Here is a 14,543-nt window from a genome sequence, read left to right as displayed (position 1 = left end):
ATTTTTTTCTGAACTTTTCATATTAATTCTTAATTAACTTATTGGAGTGATCTGGATCTGGATCTGGATCAGTGATCCAATATCACTGATCATGGTATATCAAAGAAACCGATGAATCCACTCTGGTCACGGATTCATCGGTTCCTTTCGCACCCATAATCTACAATCGCTAAGGGCTAGCTAAAGATCGCCTATTTTACACGCGGAAAATGCGTAATTCAAGCAAACATTTTTAACCCCAGCGCGTGCATCTCTTTAAAGTAAGCAATCCCATGATGTTAACACTAATTAATGTAACGCAACCAACAGCATTGTTTGGTGACGAATATAATTACATCGCGCAAATCAACGGCGAAAGAGCAGCTTTGCTCTTGAAATGGTTCCGGTCGCTTTGCTTGCAAACAGGCGACGCAAGACAACCACGCTTATACACCATGGTCACGTGCAAACAAAACCACGTGATCTACAGGCACGTGTTCTGTCGCCTACTCGTCGCCACAACCCGCAGCCACTGGGGTTAGTTTACCAGAGCCCGCTCCATTCCAATGCTAAGGTATGACACAAAGTTTAACCCACTGAACATAACTGTTGTTATAAACTTGGCTGTCGTTTGAAAAGATAACGAAAAAATAGTAATGCTAATTGGCTCCTAGTATGGCAAGGTACCATGTGTCGGGAGGATTTTAACATCTTTAAAGAACTGCCTTAAACAAGAAAGCAACTAGGTCCGCAATGTATACATGTGCAAATTATCATCGACGCTGACAACAGTTCAGCATGAAAAACGGCGATCAAATTTAGTTGTCCCGGAACCACATTTCTGAGACCGTCCAAGATATCTCATCCAATCATGAATATTTTTAAAAATCTCAAATATGTTTTAATTTCTGTCAAAGACCATCATTTATTCTTATTGTCACGACGAATAATTGCTTCATGTAAAATTAGGTAAAATAACAACTTTAAATAACTTAATGTGGTATCTAGCGTTTTAAGAAATTACCCCCTGTGAGCGCGTGCTCAAAATTACCGTTATTACGACATCACAATCAGAAGAGAACGCTAAGTAGATCCTCGTAGCAAGACAAAAAAAAAAGTTTCAATTGAGTGTGTAAAGCCAAAACTAAATTTATAACTCTGGTCAATCACAAATTACACAGACAATCCACTGAACCAATCAAAACTCAAGGAAAACACATGTAGTCCAAGTCGACGTAAAGGGCAGGAAACGCGTGCGAGCAAGTCACGTTTACTTTGGGTTTTACTCCTAACTGGATGACATAGTGAACAAGTTTTTTAAGGCAATAACTTACCACATGACAGAACGCACGGGGTTTGTACTGTAAGTACCGCAGAGAAATGGTAGGAAATTTTCCTAGCATTCCTTACAAATTCTCACTAGGGTTCGTCGTCTTGCGGCCAGGCAAGGCGTCATAATCTGTTTCAGTGAAATGTCGATGATATTAAATAAAAAATAAACCAGAAAGGGCCGATGGAATATGAGACAAGCTTTAAAATGAAGTCACAATATTAATAGTTCTTTAAAAGTAAATAGTGCGTTCGAGTCATTCCCGATACTTCCAAATGATGGCAGACTCCACCGACGCCAATAATCTGGAACAAAACAAGGTCATTGTATATCGGATCACGTCTAAACACACGCGAAGAAAGACTTGGGCAGCAAAAAAACGTGAGCGGAGAAAACCGGGGAATGCCGATAAGTCAAGTAATCCCGCAATGATGAACGAATTACACAACATGAACCTTCCTCTGCTTCCCCCCCTGAACCAAGTTCAAGTCTACGAACTGAACTTAAAGATACCAAAGTGCCTACGAATGGATGTTGAGCGCGGCGAGCAGACGTAAATGTCTTGTTTACCCAATGAAAGCCATGACAATAAACTCTGAGCTTGCATCGAGATTTTTGTCCGGGCGTAAAGGAGCGTTTGATTAATCAATCTAAAACAGATCTTAAGGAATAAAAACCCAGATGATCTGGAATACTTGTCTGAGTTTGTCGTTCGCAGTGGGAGCCACGTGTAATGTTATCATGCTCGCCAGTTGAAGTTATTGTGTAGAAAATATCGCACAATTGCACAGCTGAAGGCAAAAAAAAAAAACAAGCGCGAGGAGAAACTTAGTACATGGAGCTAAGATAGATTGTCAGTGCTTTAAGTGACCATGCACGGCTACCAATGGCTTGGCCAATCACTTGGCCAATGGCTCGTACACGCAACGAATCGTAACAGTCCGTAAGTAACGACCTCCGAAAGAAGTGAGCCCACCCCCCATCCCCTGAAAATAGAGGAACTAAGGCTCAAAAGTATAATATTTTTCCGATCAATAACCTCAGTGATTAGCGTACGATAAACTGATGACGATTTAACTAGGGAAGGTATACCTTATTCCAGGAGACGTCATGAAGCGCCCTGGTAAAAAAAAATTTTCATCAAGAAGGTACTAACATGACCTTTTCTTCAAATTGAAATTAATAAAATTAACAACTTCGCATCATTTTTAACAGGAACGCATAAAAAGAACGTTTAATCATATTGAAATTAAAAACTCGACCAAAGCAATTAAATATTTATAAAGCAGACTAACGTAGCAGTGCATCATGAACAGTAAAAATAGTTTAATGTATCTTACATCACGGTCTACATATAAAGTGCCCACCCATGTGCCAGTAGCCTGCGAACGCAGACGTATTTCCGACTGTCACTTAGTTCCGCCGAAAATAACGTCTGCGACCCCGAGCCAGGAAACGATTTCTGTGACGTAATGACTTTTGTTTCTCCTTGGCCAATCAGATTCCATGATAGAATGAAACTCGAGTGTTCCTCACAGCAGAAACCTCACGCAGTAGTTCTGGGGCTACTTGAGCTAAACTGTGATTGGCTTAAAATTCCTACGTCACAGAAATCGTTTCCTGGCTCGGGTTCGCAGACGTTATTTTTCGGCGGAGCCAAGTGACACCCGGAAATACGTCTGCGTTCGCAGGCTAATGGGCCAGCAACATAAATTCAACCGGAACGAAGAATTTCTAAACGATTTATAAGAACTCAGTGTTTTTACGAATCAAACCCACAGCCTTAGAGAAATACAGCCCTGTTCTCATAGCATTAAAAAAAAAAACCAAGGCAGAGATACTTACAGTAGAAGTCAATTCCGTCCCCTCATGGGGTGAGAGATTCTCGCCCATATCAAGTTTCTTTTCTCTCGTAAATTCTCGCGCGTTTAGAGATGCACCACACTCGCGTTTTAGGTGCGGGGATCCCAACCAATGCTTACCTAACTTTTTAAAGATGCTACTTTTAGCCCTCCTCCAAATCTACACACGTTTATTTCACTTGTGGAAAACTATCGATTTGCTCAGTGTTTGGGTTGAAGATTCTCGCCCATATCATCTTTCTTTTCTCTCGTAAGTTCTAGCACGTTTAGAGATGCGCCACACTCGCGTTTTAGGTGCGGGGATCCCAACCAATGCTTACCTAACTTTTTAAAGATGCAACTTTTAGCCCTCCCCCAAATCTACACAGGTGTATTTCACTTGTGGAAAACTATCGATTTGCATAGTGTTTGGGTTGGAGATTTTCGCCCATATCAACTTTCTTTTCTCTTTAAGTTCTCGCGCGTTTAGAGACGCGGCACACTCGCGTTTTAGGTGCGGGGATCCCAACCACTGCTCACCTGACTTTTAAAGATGCTACTTTTTGCCCTCCCTTAAATCTACTCACGTGTGTTTCACTTGTGGAAGTCTGTCGCTTTGGACAATGCCTGGGTTAAATATTTTCGCCGATTTATATCTTTTTTTTCACTCGCGTGTTTTCGAACGTTTAGCGATGGGGCACACTCGCAGTTTTTGTATGGGGATCACAAACTATGCTTACGGGGCTCTCTAAAAATGCTAGTTTTGGCCCTTCCCCAAATCTACACCAGTGTATTTTACTTGTGGAAGTGTAGCGATTAGGACAGTGCTTGGGTTAGATATTCTTTCCCATGTAAATTTTCTTTTCTTTCGCGTGTTCTCGCACGTTAAGCGAGGCGGCACACTCGCTCTTAGATGTGGGGATCCCAGACTTTGCTTACCTCGGTTTTTAAAGATACTAGCTTTAGCCCTCTTCCAAATCTCCAACGTCTATTTCACTTGTGAAAGTCTATCGATTTGAACAGTGCCTGGGTGGACATTTTTACGAGTTTGTTTTCAGTTTGCTTTTCCCTTGTCTTTTCTCGCGCGTTTAGCTATGGGGCACATTCGAACTTTTGGTGTCGGAATCTTAAACTATGCTCACGGGGCTTTTTAGTAAAGATGCTAGTTTTGGCCCTCTCCTAAATTTTCACATGGGTATTGTTGACTCTTGGGAGTCTTTCGATTTGGACAGTGCTTGGCTAAGAGATTCTCGCCCATATCAAATTTCTTTTCTCTCGAAAGTTCTCGCGTGTTTAGAGATGCGTCACACTCGCGTTTTTGGTGTGGGGATCCCAAAGTATGCTTACGGGGTTCTTTAAAAATGCTAGATTTGGCCCTTCCCCAAATCTACACACGTGTATTTCACTTGTGGAAGTCTGTCGCTTTGGACAATGCTTGGGATGGAGATTCTCGTCCATTTATATTTTTTTCTCTTGCGTGTTTTCGCGCGTTTAGAGATCGGCCACGTTCACGATTTTGGTGTCGTGATCTCAAACTATGCTTTCTGGACTTTTTAAAGATGCTACATTTGGCCCTTTCTCAAATCTACACACGTGTATTTCACTTGTGGAAGTCTATCGATTTGGACAGTGTTTGGGTTGGAGATTTTCCCCCATATCAACTTTCGTTTCTCTAGTTAGTTCTCGGGCGTTTTGAGATTCGCCCCGCTCGCGTTTTAGTTGCGGTGATCTCAGCCACCGCTTACCTAACTTTTTAAAGATGCTAGATTTGGGCCTTTCTCAAATCTACACACGTGTATTTCACTTGGGGAAGTCTATCGATTTGGACAGTGTTTGGATTGGAGATTCTCGCCCATATAAACTTACCTTTCTGTCGTAAGTTATCGCGCGTTTAGGGATGCGCCACATTCGCTATTTTAGGAGCGGGGATCCCAACCAATGCTTACCTAAGTTTTTAAAGATGCTACTGTTAGCCCTCCCCCAAATCTTCACACGTGTATTTCACTTGTGGAAGTCTATTGCTTTGGACAGTGCATGGGTTAGAGATTTCCGCCTAAATCAGCTTTCTGTTCTCTCGTAAGTTCTCGCGCGTTTAGAGATGCACCACACTCGCGGTTTTGGTGTCGGGATCTTAAGCTATGTTTACTGGACCTTTTAAAGATGCTAGATTTGGCCCTTTCTCAAATCTACACACGTGTATTTCACTTGTGGAAGTCTGTCGCTTTGGACAATGCCTGGATTAAAGATTCTCGCGTATTTATATCTTTTTTTCACTCGCGTGTTTTCTCGAATCAGTTTAGAGTCCCTGGGACTTGGAAATATCGCCCAGGTTTTTGGAAATCGACCCAAAGTTGGTCAAAATTACGCTGCGCGTTGCCCGGGCTCGGCGACTTTCTAGTCACTAAGTGGCTATATTTCGGCCAGACTGCTCATAACTAAACATTCAAAAAAAATTTTTCTGTCCATTTCACTGAAAACCAAAGTCTTCTAGAATTAATTTAGAGTCTCTGGGACTCGGAGACATCGCCCAAGTTCCTGCAAATCGACCTAAAGTTGGTTAAAATAACGATGCGCGTAGCCCGGTCTCGACGACTTTCTAGTCAGACTAAGTAGCACTAAGTAGCGACCGACCTTATTTAATATACATATAAACGACATATCCAGTGCCTGTGAAACCAGCCAAGTCATTCTTTATGGCAATGACACTGAATTTCATGCAAGTTCCAATGATGTTGGTGCTGCTGAACAGTGTGTTAACGATGATCTTAATCAAGTAAGCGTTTGGTTGCGCCGCAACGGTCTCATCAGCAACCATAAAAAGTCCGAGGCTATGCTAGTTGGATCAAGATATTCGGTAGCTAACGTGACTTACAAGTGAAACTTGACGGAAAGCTGTTGAAACAAAGTGAGCATTGCAAATATTTAGGTGTATATATGGACAGTTGCCTAAACTGGAATAAGCACATTACGTATATTGCACCCAGAGTTTATCCTAAACTCAAAATGTTAAACAGGATCGCGCCCTTTCTTAGCCAAAGAGTTCTACTGATCATATATAAACAAACTATATTACCCATCCTAGATTACGGGTGTATCATATGGGGTGTCTGTGGAAAAAGTAATTCACGACGATTAGAGAGATTACAGAATCAAGCCATGCGTATTATTCTTGCTGCGAATCGCAGAACGTGCTCACAGGATATGCGTAACAGACTATATCTGCTATCCTTAGATAGTAGACGGCGGTTTTCGAAGCTACAATTAGCGTTTAAGATCGTACACAATGTTTACTGTCCGCACCAGTTAGAGGGATATCTTGTTAAGACGTCTGATCTGCATGGAAGAATACTTAAAGACTCAACACTTTTAAACGTCACACCAACTAAAACGAAAATGGGTCAGTTTACCTTCAAGTGTGACGCTGCACGAGAATGAAACGGATTACCAAGAGAGATCAGAGAATTAAACACTCTTTCTAAGTTTAAAACACATATTTTTAAGCATTTTATGGATCAAGATCGTATCATTCATGTATGTACTGTAAATTAGGTTCAATTTTTTGCTTGTTTGTTTGTTGTTGTTGCTCTTCTTTTTAAATGCTTGTTTTTACATAATCTCCAGAATGGCTGTAATTTTTAAGGTAAATGTTTAGTATTTAAAGTACAATTTTATGAATAGCTGTATTTTATATGTAAATGCTGATCGCCAGTTGATACCAGTGATCCACTGATTGGCCTTTCAGGTTAAATAAAGTCTTTTATTTTCGGCCAGACTGCTCATAACCAAGCGTTCAAAAATTTTTCCTTTTTCCAATTCACTGAAAAGCAAAGTCTTCTCGAATTAGTTTAGAGTCCCTAGGACTGGAAAATATCGCCCAAGTTCATGGAAATCGACCCAAAGCTGCTCAAAATCACGCTGCGCGTAGCCCGGTCTCGGCGACTTTTAAGCACTGTCCAAATCGATAGACTTGCACAAGTGAAATACACCTGTGTAGATTTGGGGGAGGGCTAAAAATAGCATGTTCAAAAAGTTAGGTAAGCATAGCTGGGGATCCCCGCGCCTAAAACGCGAGTGTGGAGCATCTCTAAACGCGCGAGAACTTACAAGAAAAAAGATAGTTGATTTGGGCGAGAATCTCCAACCTTAGCACTGTCCAAATCGATAGAATTCCACAAGTAAAATACGTTTGTGTAGATTTTGTGGAGGGTCAAACTAGCATTTTTAAAGAGCCCCGTAAGCATAGTTTGGGATCCCTACACCAAAAACGCCAGTTTGCCGCATCGTTAGACGCGCGAAAACACGAGAGTGAAAAAAAGATATAAATGGGCGAGAATCTTTATCCCAAGGCATTGTCCAAAGCGTCAGACTTCCATAAGTGAAATACACGTGTGTAGATTTGAGAAAGGGCCAAATCTAGCATCTTTAAAAAGTCCAGTAAAATTAGTTTAAAATCCCAACACCAAAACCGCGAGTGTGGTGCATCTCTAAACGCGCGAGGACTTACTTGCGAAAAGAAAGTTGATATAAGGTCGTAATACTAGCAATAATGATAAATATTGCATAAAACGTACAACAGTTTTTAAAGACATGTTTCGGCATGCTTATGCCATCTTCAGTTTAATAGAGTGACTAATGATACGTGACACAAGTTATATACTACAAAATATGAATAAATTATTTACAATATGCATTACAAAACAGTGGAAACGGAAATTACAGAGTTAAAAAGGTGTTGAAGTGATGTAACTGTTTGTTATAGGCGAGAATCTCTTACCCAAGTACTGTCCAAATCAGAAAACGTCCACAAGTGAAACACACGTGCGTAGATTTGGGGGAGGGCTCTAAAGTAGCATCTTTAAAAAGTTAGGTAAGCTGTGGTTGGGATCCCCTTATCTAAAACGCGAGTGAGGCGCATCTCTAAACGCGCGAGAACTTACGAGAGAAAAGAAAATTGATAGCAGCGAGAATCTCTAACCCAAGCACAGTCCAAATCGATAGTTTTCCAGAAGTAAAATACATGTGTGTAGATTTACGGCAGGGCTAAAAGTAGCATCTTTAAAAAGTGAGGTATGCATTGGTTAGGATCTCTGCACCAAAGCCGCGAGTGTGGCTTATCTCTAAACGCGCGAGAACATATGAGAGAAAAGAAAGTTGATAGGGGCGAGAATCTCTCTCCCAAGCACTGTCCAAATCGATAGTTTTCCAGAAGTAAAATACGTGTGGGTAGATTTACGGAAGGGGTAGAAGTAGCACCTTTAAAACGTGAGGTAAACATTAATTAGGATCCCTGCACCTAAACCGCGAGTGTGGCGCATCTCTAAACGCGCGAGAACTTGCGAGAGAAAAGAAAGTTGATGTGGGTCAGAATCTCCGAGCCAAACACTGTCCAAAATCGATAGACTTCTGCAAGTAAAATACACGTGTGCAGATTTGAGCAAGGCCCCAATCTAGTATCTTAAAAAAGTCCAGTAAGCATAGTTTGAGATACCAACACCAAAACCGCGAGTGGGGCGCATCTCTAAACGCGCGACAACTTACCAGAGAAAAGAAAGTTGATATGGGCCAGAATCTCTTACCCAAGCACTGTCCAAATCGATAGACTACCACAAGTAAAATACACGTGTGTAGATTTGTGGGAGGGCTAAAAGTAGCATCTTTAAAAAGTTAGGGAAGCATTGGTTGGGATCCCCGCACCTAAAACGCAAGTGTGGCGCATCTTTTAACGCGCGAGAACTTACGAGAGAAAAGAAAGTTGATATGGGCAAGAAGAATCTCCGACCCAAACACTGTCCAAAATCGATAGACTTCTACAAGTAAAATACACGTGTGTAGATCTGAGAAAAGGCCAAATCTACCATCTTGAAAAAGTCCAATAAGCATAGTTTGCGATGCCGACACCGAAATTGCGAATGTGGCGCATCTCTAAACGCGCGAAAACACGCGAGAGAAACAAATATAAATGGGCGAGAATCTCCAACCCAAGCATTGTCCAAAGCGACAGAGTACCACAAGTGAAATACACGTGTGTAGATTTGAGAAAGGGCTAAATCTAGCATCTTTAAAAAGTCCAGTAAGCATAGTTTGAGATCCCGAAACCAAAACCGCGAGTGGGGCGCATCTCTAAACGTGCGAGAACTTACTAGAGAAAAGAAAGTTGATATGGGCGAGAATCTGTCACCCAAGCACTGTCCAAATCGATAGACTTCCACAAGTGAAATACACGTGTGTAGATTTGGGGGAGGGCTAAAAGTAGCATCTTTAAAAAGTTAGGTGAACATTGGTTGGGATTCCCGCACCTAAAACGCGAGTGCGGCGCGTCTCCAACTTTTCTGGCTGCCTTGAAAAGTTGGATGTTAATTACGGGCGAAGCCTAGAAATGGACCTTGATCAATCAGAGGCCTAGTTTACCATTTTACCACCGTTTTTGCACCAAACCTGATAACGCTGTTTTTCGATTTGCGACGTCGGAATGTTGTCGATATCTAAACCTGACCATTGTACGGAAAGGCCTAGCCTAGTACTACTATCTGCTTATCAAGAATATCTGATAACATTTAATTTCATAACGTCACAAGTGGTACAAAGAGCACGACCATTAATTACGCATATACGCGTAATTGGTATTCAAAGGGTTAAAAATGATGCAAAGTTCTTAATTTTAGTTATTTCAATTTGAAGAAAATGTCCTGTTAGTACCTTCTTGTTAATTGATGAAAATTTTGCGGGGTTTGTTTTACCAGGGCGCTTCATGACGCCTCCTGGAATAAGCTATACCTTCCCTAGTTGAATCGTCATAAGTTTATCGTACGTTATTCAGGTTATTGATTGGAAAAATAATTATACTTTTGAACCTTAGTTCCTCTATTTTCAGGGGATGGGGTTGGGCTCACTTCTCTCGGAGGTCGTTACTTACGGACTTTTACGATTCGTTGCGTTACGAGCCATTGGCCAATTCAAGCGATTGGCCTAGCCATTGGTAGCCGTGCATAGTCACCTAAAGCACTGACAATCTATCTTAGCTCCATGTACTAAGTTTCTCCTCGCGCTTTTTTTTCCCCTCGGCTGTGTAATTGTGCGATATTTTCTACACAATAACTTCAATTGCCGAGCATGATAATACTGCATGTGGCTCCCACTGCGAACGACACACTCAGACAAGTATTCCAGATCATCTGGGTATTTATTCCTTAAGATCTTTTTTAGATTGATTAATCAAACGCTCCTTTACCCCCGGATAAGCATCTCGATGCAAGCTCAGAGGTTATTGTGATGGCTTTCATTGGGTAAACAAGACATTTACGTCTGCTCGTCGCCCTCAACATCCATTCGTAGGCGCTTTGGTATCTTTAAGTTCAGTTCGTAGGTCTGAACTTGGTTCAGGGGGAGAAGCAGAGGAAGGTACATACATACATACATAAACTTTATTTGAGTGTCGGAGTATTTAGCTAAAGATAACTAATTGGGGACACTAACATAAATACAAATATAAAATATAAAATACTAATATTTATAGGTTCATGTTGTGTAATTCGTTCATCATTGCGGGATTACTTGATTTATCGGCATTCCCCGGTTTTGCCCGCTCACGTTTTTTTCCTGCCCGAGTCTTTCTTCACGTGTGTTTAGACGTGATCCGATATATAATGACCTTGTTTTGTTCCGGATTATTGGCGTCGGTAGAGTCCGCCATCATTTAAAAGCATCGAGAATGACTCGAACACACTATTTACTTTTAAAGCACTATTAATATCGTGACTTCATTTTAAAGCTTGTCTCATACTCCATCAGCCCTTTCTGGTTTATTTTTTAGTTAATATCATCGACATTTCACTGAAACAGATTATGACGCCTTGCCTGGCCGCAAGACGAAGATCCCTAGTGAGAGTATGTAAGGAATGCTAGGAAAATTTCCTACCATTTCTCTGCGGTACTTACAGTAGAAACCCCGTGCGTCCCGTCATGAGTTTAGTATAAAACCAAATCAATTGCGAATTACTGTCCACACTCAGGTGAAAACCGCCCTTAGCATGATTTTCTTTCAACACAGCTGCACTGAGAGTTTGTGGAATTCTATATAAAAGCATGCTTCACCACTATCTCAAGGCTTAAGTTTTTTGAACATCCAACGTTTTCCCGCAGAGAAATGTAAAGGCGATTAAGGCTTCCTTATTTTGCCAAGCAACTTTCTTATTTTAAGCCGCAGGTGACTGGAACTGTGCTTATTTAAGAAGCATGAATGATTTTCTTTATTCAGCCCTACGCTATTTGGAACCCAGACTTCCGGCACACGCGCACAAGATATCCAACTCTTGTGGGACATTTGGGTGAGTTCACTTTTTGAAGCGTGATGTAATCACCTTATTTATGTTGAGTTTAGCAATAGACAGGAGTTTAAAGTCACCTAATGAAAGTTTAAAAAGTGAAGGCGTCGAAAGTACCCTCATAATCTTTGATTACTACTTGTTGTAGCGTGATGCAATTATCATAGTTGCTTTAAAAAAAGCATGGTGAAACATTCAGTATTTGCTTCTTTAGAATAAGCGTAGCAGCCTTGGATCAAACAACAACAATTTCAACTCTGAATGCATGAAAGGGCGTGGAATGATTAGTAGTGACAACAAATTTAATCCTGATGGACAGTCGAACCGCCCGTAAGCGACCACCCAAAATGTCAAGCCTAGGTGGTCGCATATACGTGAGGTGGTCCTTTACCAGAACTTAGACCACGTCACCCTGTAAGGGTGAGACCATATTGGGTCAAAATTTTGCCTCGCTAGTATATGGTAATTTCTCTTTTAAGACTAATTGAGTACAGTGTATGTGCATATTTTCTTTAAATTGTTAAATGTTTTATTCATGCAAAAAGTCAATTTTGAGGAAAAAAATCCGGTACTACCCAGAAATGCAATGATGTTATAACCCTTCATTATTCAATTTTAACTCCAATATCTGTGAAGCGTTCGCTTACGAGAGGTTAGTGGTCGCAATCGCTTCCGAGAGGTGGTCGCTTACAAAAGGTTCCAAATATAATGATTTGACTGGGAAACTTTTGGTATTTTGGAAAACTGGTCGGTGAGTAGAGGTGGTCGCTTATGAGAGGTTGTCGCAACCGGAGGTTCGACTGTATTAAATACTATTTGTGTGACGCCGATCTAAAAACTAAAATTTTATACGAAATGTTGACTCTTCTATTGGATGTTGTTGTTGTTACTTAGCCTGCAGAACAGGCGGGTTAGCGGAGCAGACCGCGAAGCGTGATACACGGTCGTGCGTGGAGCCCGAGTGGCAAAAATTTTTTTTCAACTCGCGCTTCGCGCAAGTGGCAGAGCTCTGCGCTCATGTATCGCGTTTCCTGCCTCGCTAATCCGCCTGTTCTGCGGGCTAGTTGCATTGTTACTAGCCTTTCGCCATCCAGAAATTTTGCAGTAGTTAAAAGCCAATATCTCATTCAATAAGTTACTAAGTTTCACTAACTTCTTGGATATTTGAAGTCGATTTGTTTTTAACCTGATGTCTTCTCTACATGACTCTACGCAAATTAATATGTATTCTAATGAACCAAGATATTAACAATGAAGTCGCAAAGACTTCCCCATAAAACGGTTGCCACCAGTTGTCTGCATCTTGTCTGCATAACGTTGACAAAATATTGTGGAGGGTTGGGGTGGTTACCAGTAAATTAATATTCAAAGGTGGGGAAGAGAAAGTCCTAATTGCCTCATGATTCCATAGGGAACCTTTCCGGCCCAAGGTGTCTCACTCACTAACCATTTCAAAACCGCCTTATCTATCATCTTGCAATAAAAATTAACAGTAATTAAATTTCAACAGATTTGACTAATTTCTCAAGTGGACCTTTATCACACGTTTCACCACACGAAGAAAGAGGTGTGTCGCATCTTACTGTAGCTGTTCGCGTAGTACTCCTCACACATCTATTGAGCATTTATTCTGAGTTCTAAGAATCGTTGTTTTAAAAAAGGATCAGAAATTGGTGGTACATTTTGCAGTCTCTGTTTATAGTTGACTATTTTAAAAAACAGTTGTTTATACTCCATAGAATTATAAAGAGATAAAAAAGTAGAATGAAAATTTTTGAATTTCAAATTCTAAAGGCCACGTAATAAATCAAACACGAGAAACTGGGTTTTCATCACCTTTCCAAACACCGAGAATATAGTTGAGAATACGACGCCCAGCGGAGTATTTTTGAAGCTTTTTGAGACCTGTGTTTAATCGCAGACTTCTAACCAACAGTCATCCTTTATATTTACGTAAATCATGTCTTTGTTCACAGAAGGCCCGCCCACTATCCATTATAGTCTCCAGTCCACATCGCGCTTCAGCTACAGAGACCCATCCCAGTACACCTTGGGAGGAGGGAAGAAGTGGCCATCCCATCATTCTTATCGACCTGAGAGGGACCGGCCAACTCTTGGAATCAGTGAGTAAAAACAAAAAGCTTAAACGAGCCTTTTACAAGTTGAGTTTTTCCTTCAATTCAGTATGTGTCCCACCGCAAGACCTTTCATATGGAAACGAGTTTTGTTTGTTTTATACCAAACTGGTTTAGACGTTTCAACTGTCTTTAAATCAGTCACTTCTAAAGGTGGTTACGCACTGCGTTGGTTATTTCTTTGGTCATGAGACATCAACCAAATTCAAATCGATCGCACGCGGAAGCGCCATTTCTTAGTTGCTGATTGGCTCATTTTTATCATCAATGAGAGTACAGACGGATAAAATTTTAATTTATGCAAACTTTCAAGTTCAAGTTTCAGTTGTCAAACTGTCAACGTTTTAACCAATGAGATTTTATGAACTTTTTTAAGTAGCCAATCAAAAAGCGAGAAAGGCTATTGACAATGTTTGCGTCATTGTGAATAAAATTCACTCATCTTTGTTTACGGCAAGTTTACGGCGTCTTTTCCCCTCATTTATTCCCGGTGTTTGACCACTTTGGGGTCTTGTTATTGTAAAAAGTTTTTTGCGGAACCACTTTGACAATGTTATGACGAAATTTACCATCAATAAGAGGACAGACGCATAAGAAACTGACGCCAATTTGTTAATTGGTTTATGTCTCGTGACCAAAGAAATAACCAATAGGAACGCGTGTTAGATCCAACTCAAGAATGTGGTTTTTAGCCATGAAGAACCGAAACATAGATAGATCGATAGCTGAAAATTTTCTCTACGCATTTCTGTGAATTGACGTATTTTCCGTATTTTCCTTTACATGCTTATTTGTTTAAGAAGGAAAAAAAGAAGCCACGCCAGTAGGCTGGTTGTCCAGCGGCACTCCGCTTAGTCGGTCGGTCAGCGGCGTTTATTGTTGTATAAAAGCCCGCGCGATCAGTCTTCATTCGTCCGCCATCTTGGTTGTATATAGT

At 40.9% G+C, this 14,543-nt stretch overlaps 1 protein-coding gene across 1 annotated transcript; it reads left to right on the top strand.

The window, feature by feature from the left end:
• Positions 1-13,676, top strand: LOC145493937 (uncharacterized). The gene is made up of 4 exons (XM_081473429.1): positions 1-553; positions 11,405-11,474; positions 12,982-13,038; positions 13,448-13,676. Exons 1-4 carry the CDS (start codon positions 377-379, stop codon positions 13,600-13,602), a joined length of 459 nt encoding a protein of 152 aa, XP_081329555.1. The 5' UTR covers positions 1-376; the 3' UTR covers positions 13,603-13,676.
• The last annotated feature ends 867 nt before the right edge of the window (positions 13,677-14,543 follow it).

This window comes from Orbicella franksi, chromosome 7, assembly GCF_964199315.1.
Source record: "Orbicella franksi chromosome 7, jaOrbFran1.1, whole genome shotgun sequence".
Lineage (NCBI taxonomy): Eukaryota > Metazoa > Cnidaria > Anthozoa > Scleractinia > Merulinidae > Orbicella > Orbicella franksi.
Note: the sequence above shows the minus strand (reverse complement) of the source record. Positions and strands in the feature narration are given on the sequence as shown.

Bases quoted from the DNA above. Each gene is read 5' to 3' on its own strand.
- LOC145493937 (XM_081473429.1), top strand. From the start codon at position 377: ATGGTTCCGGTCGCTTTGCTTGCAAACAGGCGACGCAAGACAACCACG. The intron at 554-11,404 runs GTATGACACAAA...TTCTTTATTCAG, and splicing joins CGCTCCATTCCAATGCTAAG to CCCTACGCTATTTGGAACCC. The intron at 11,475-12,981 runs GTGAGTTCACTT...AAATTTCAACAG, and splicing joins AACTCTTGTGGGACATTTGG to ATTTGACTAATTTCTCAAGT.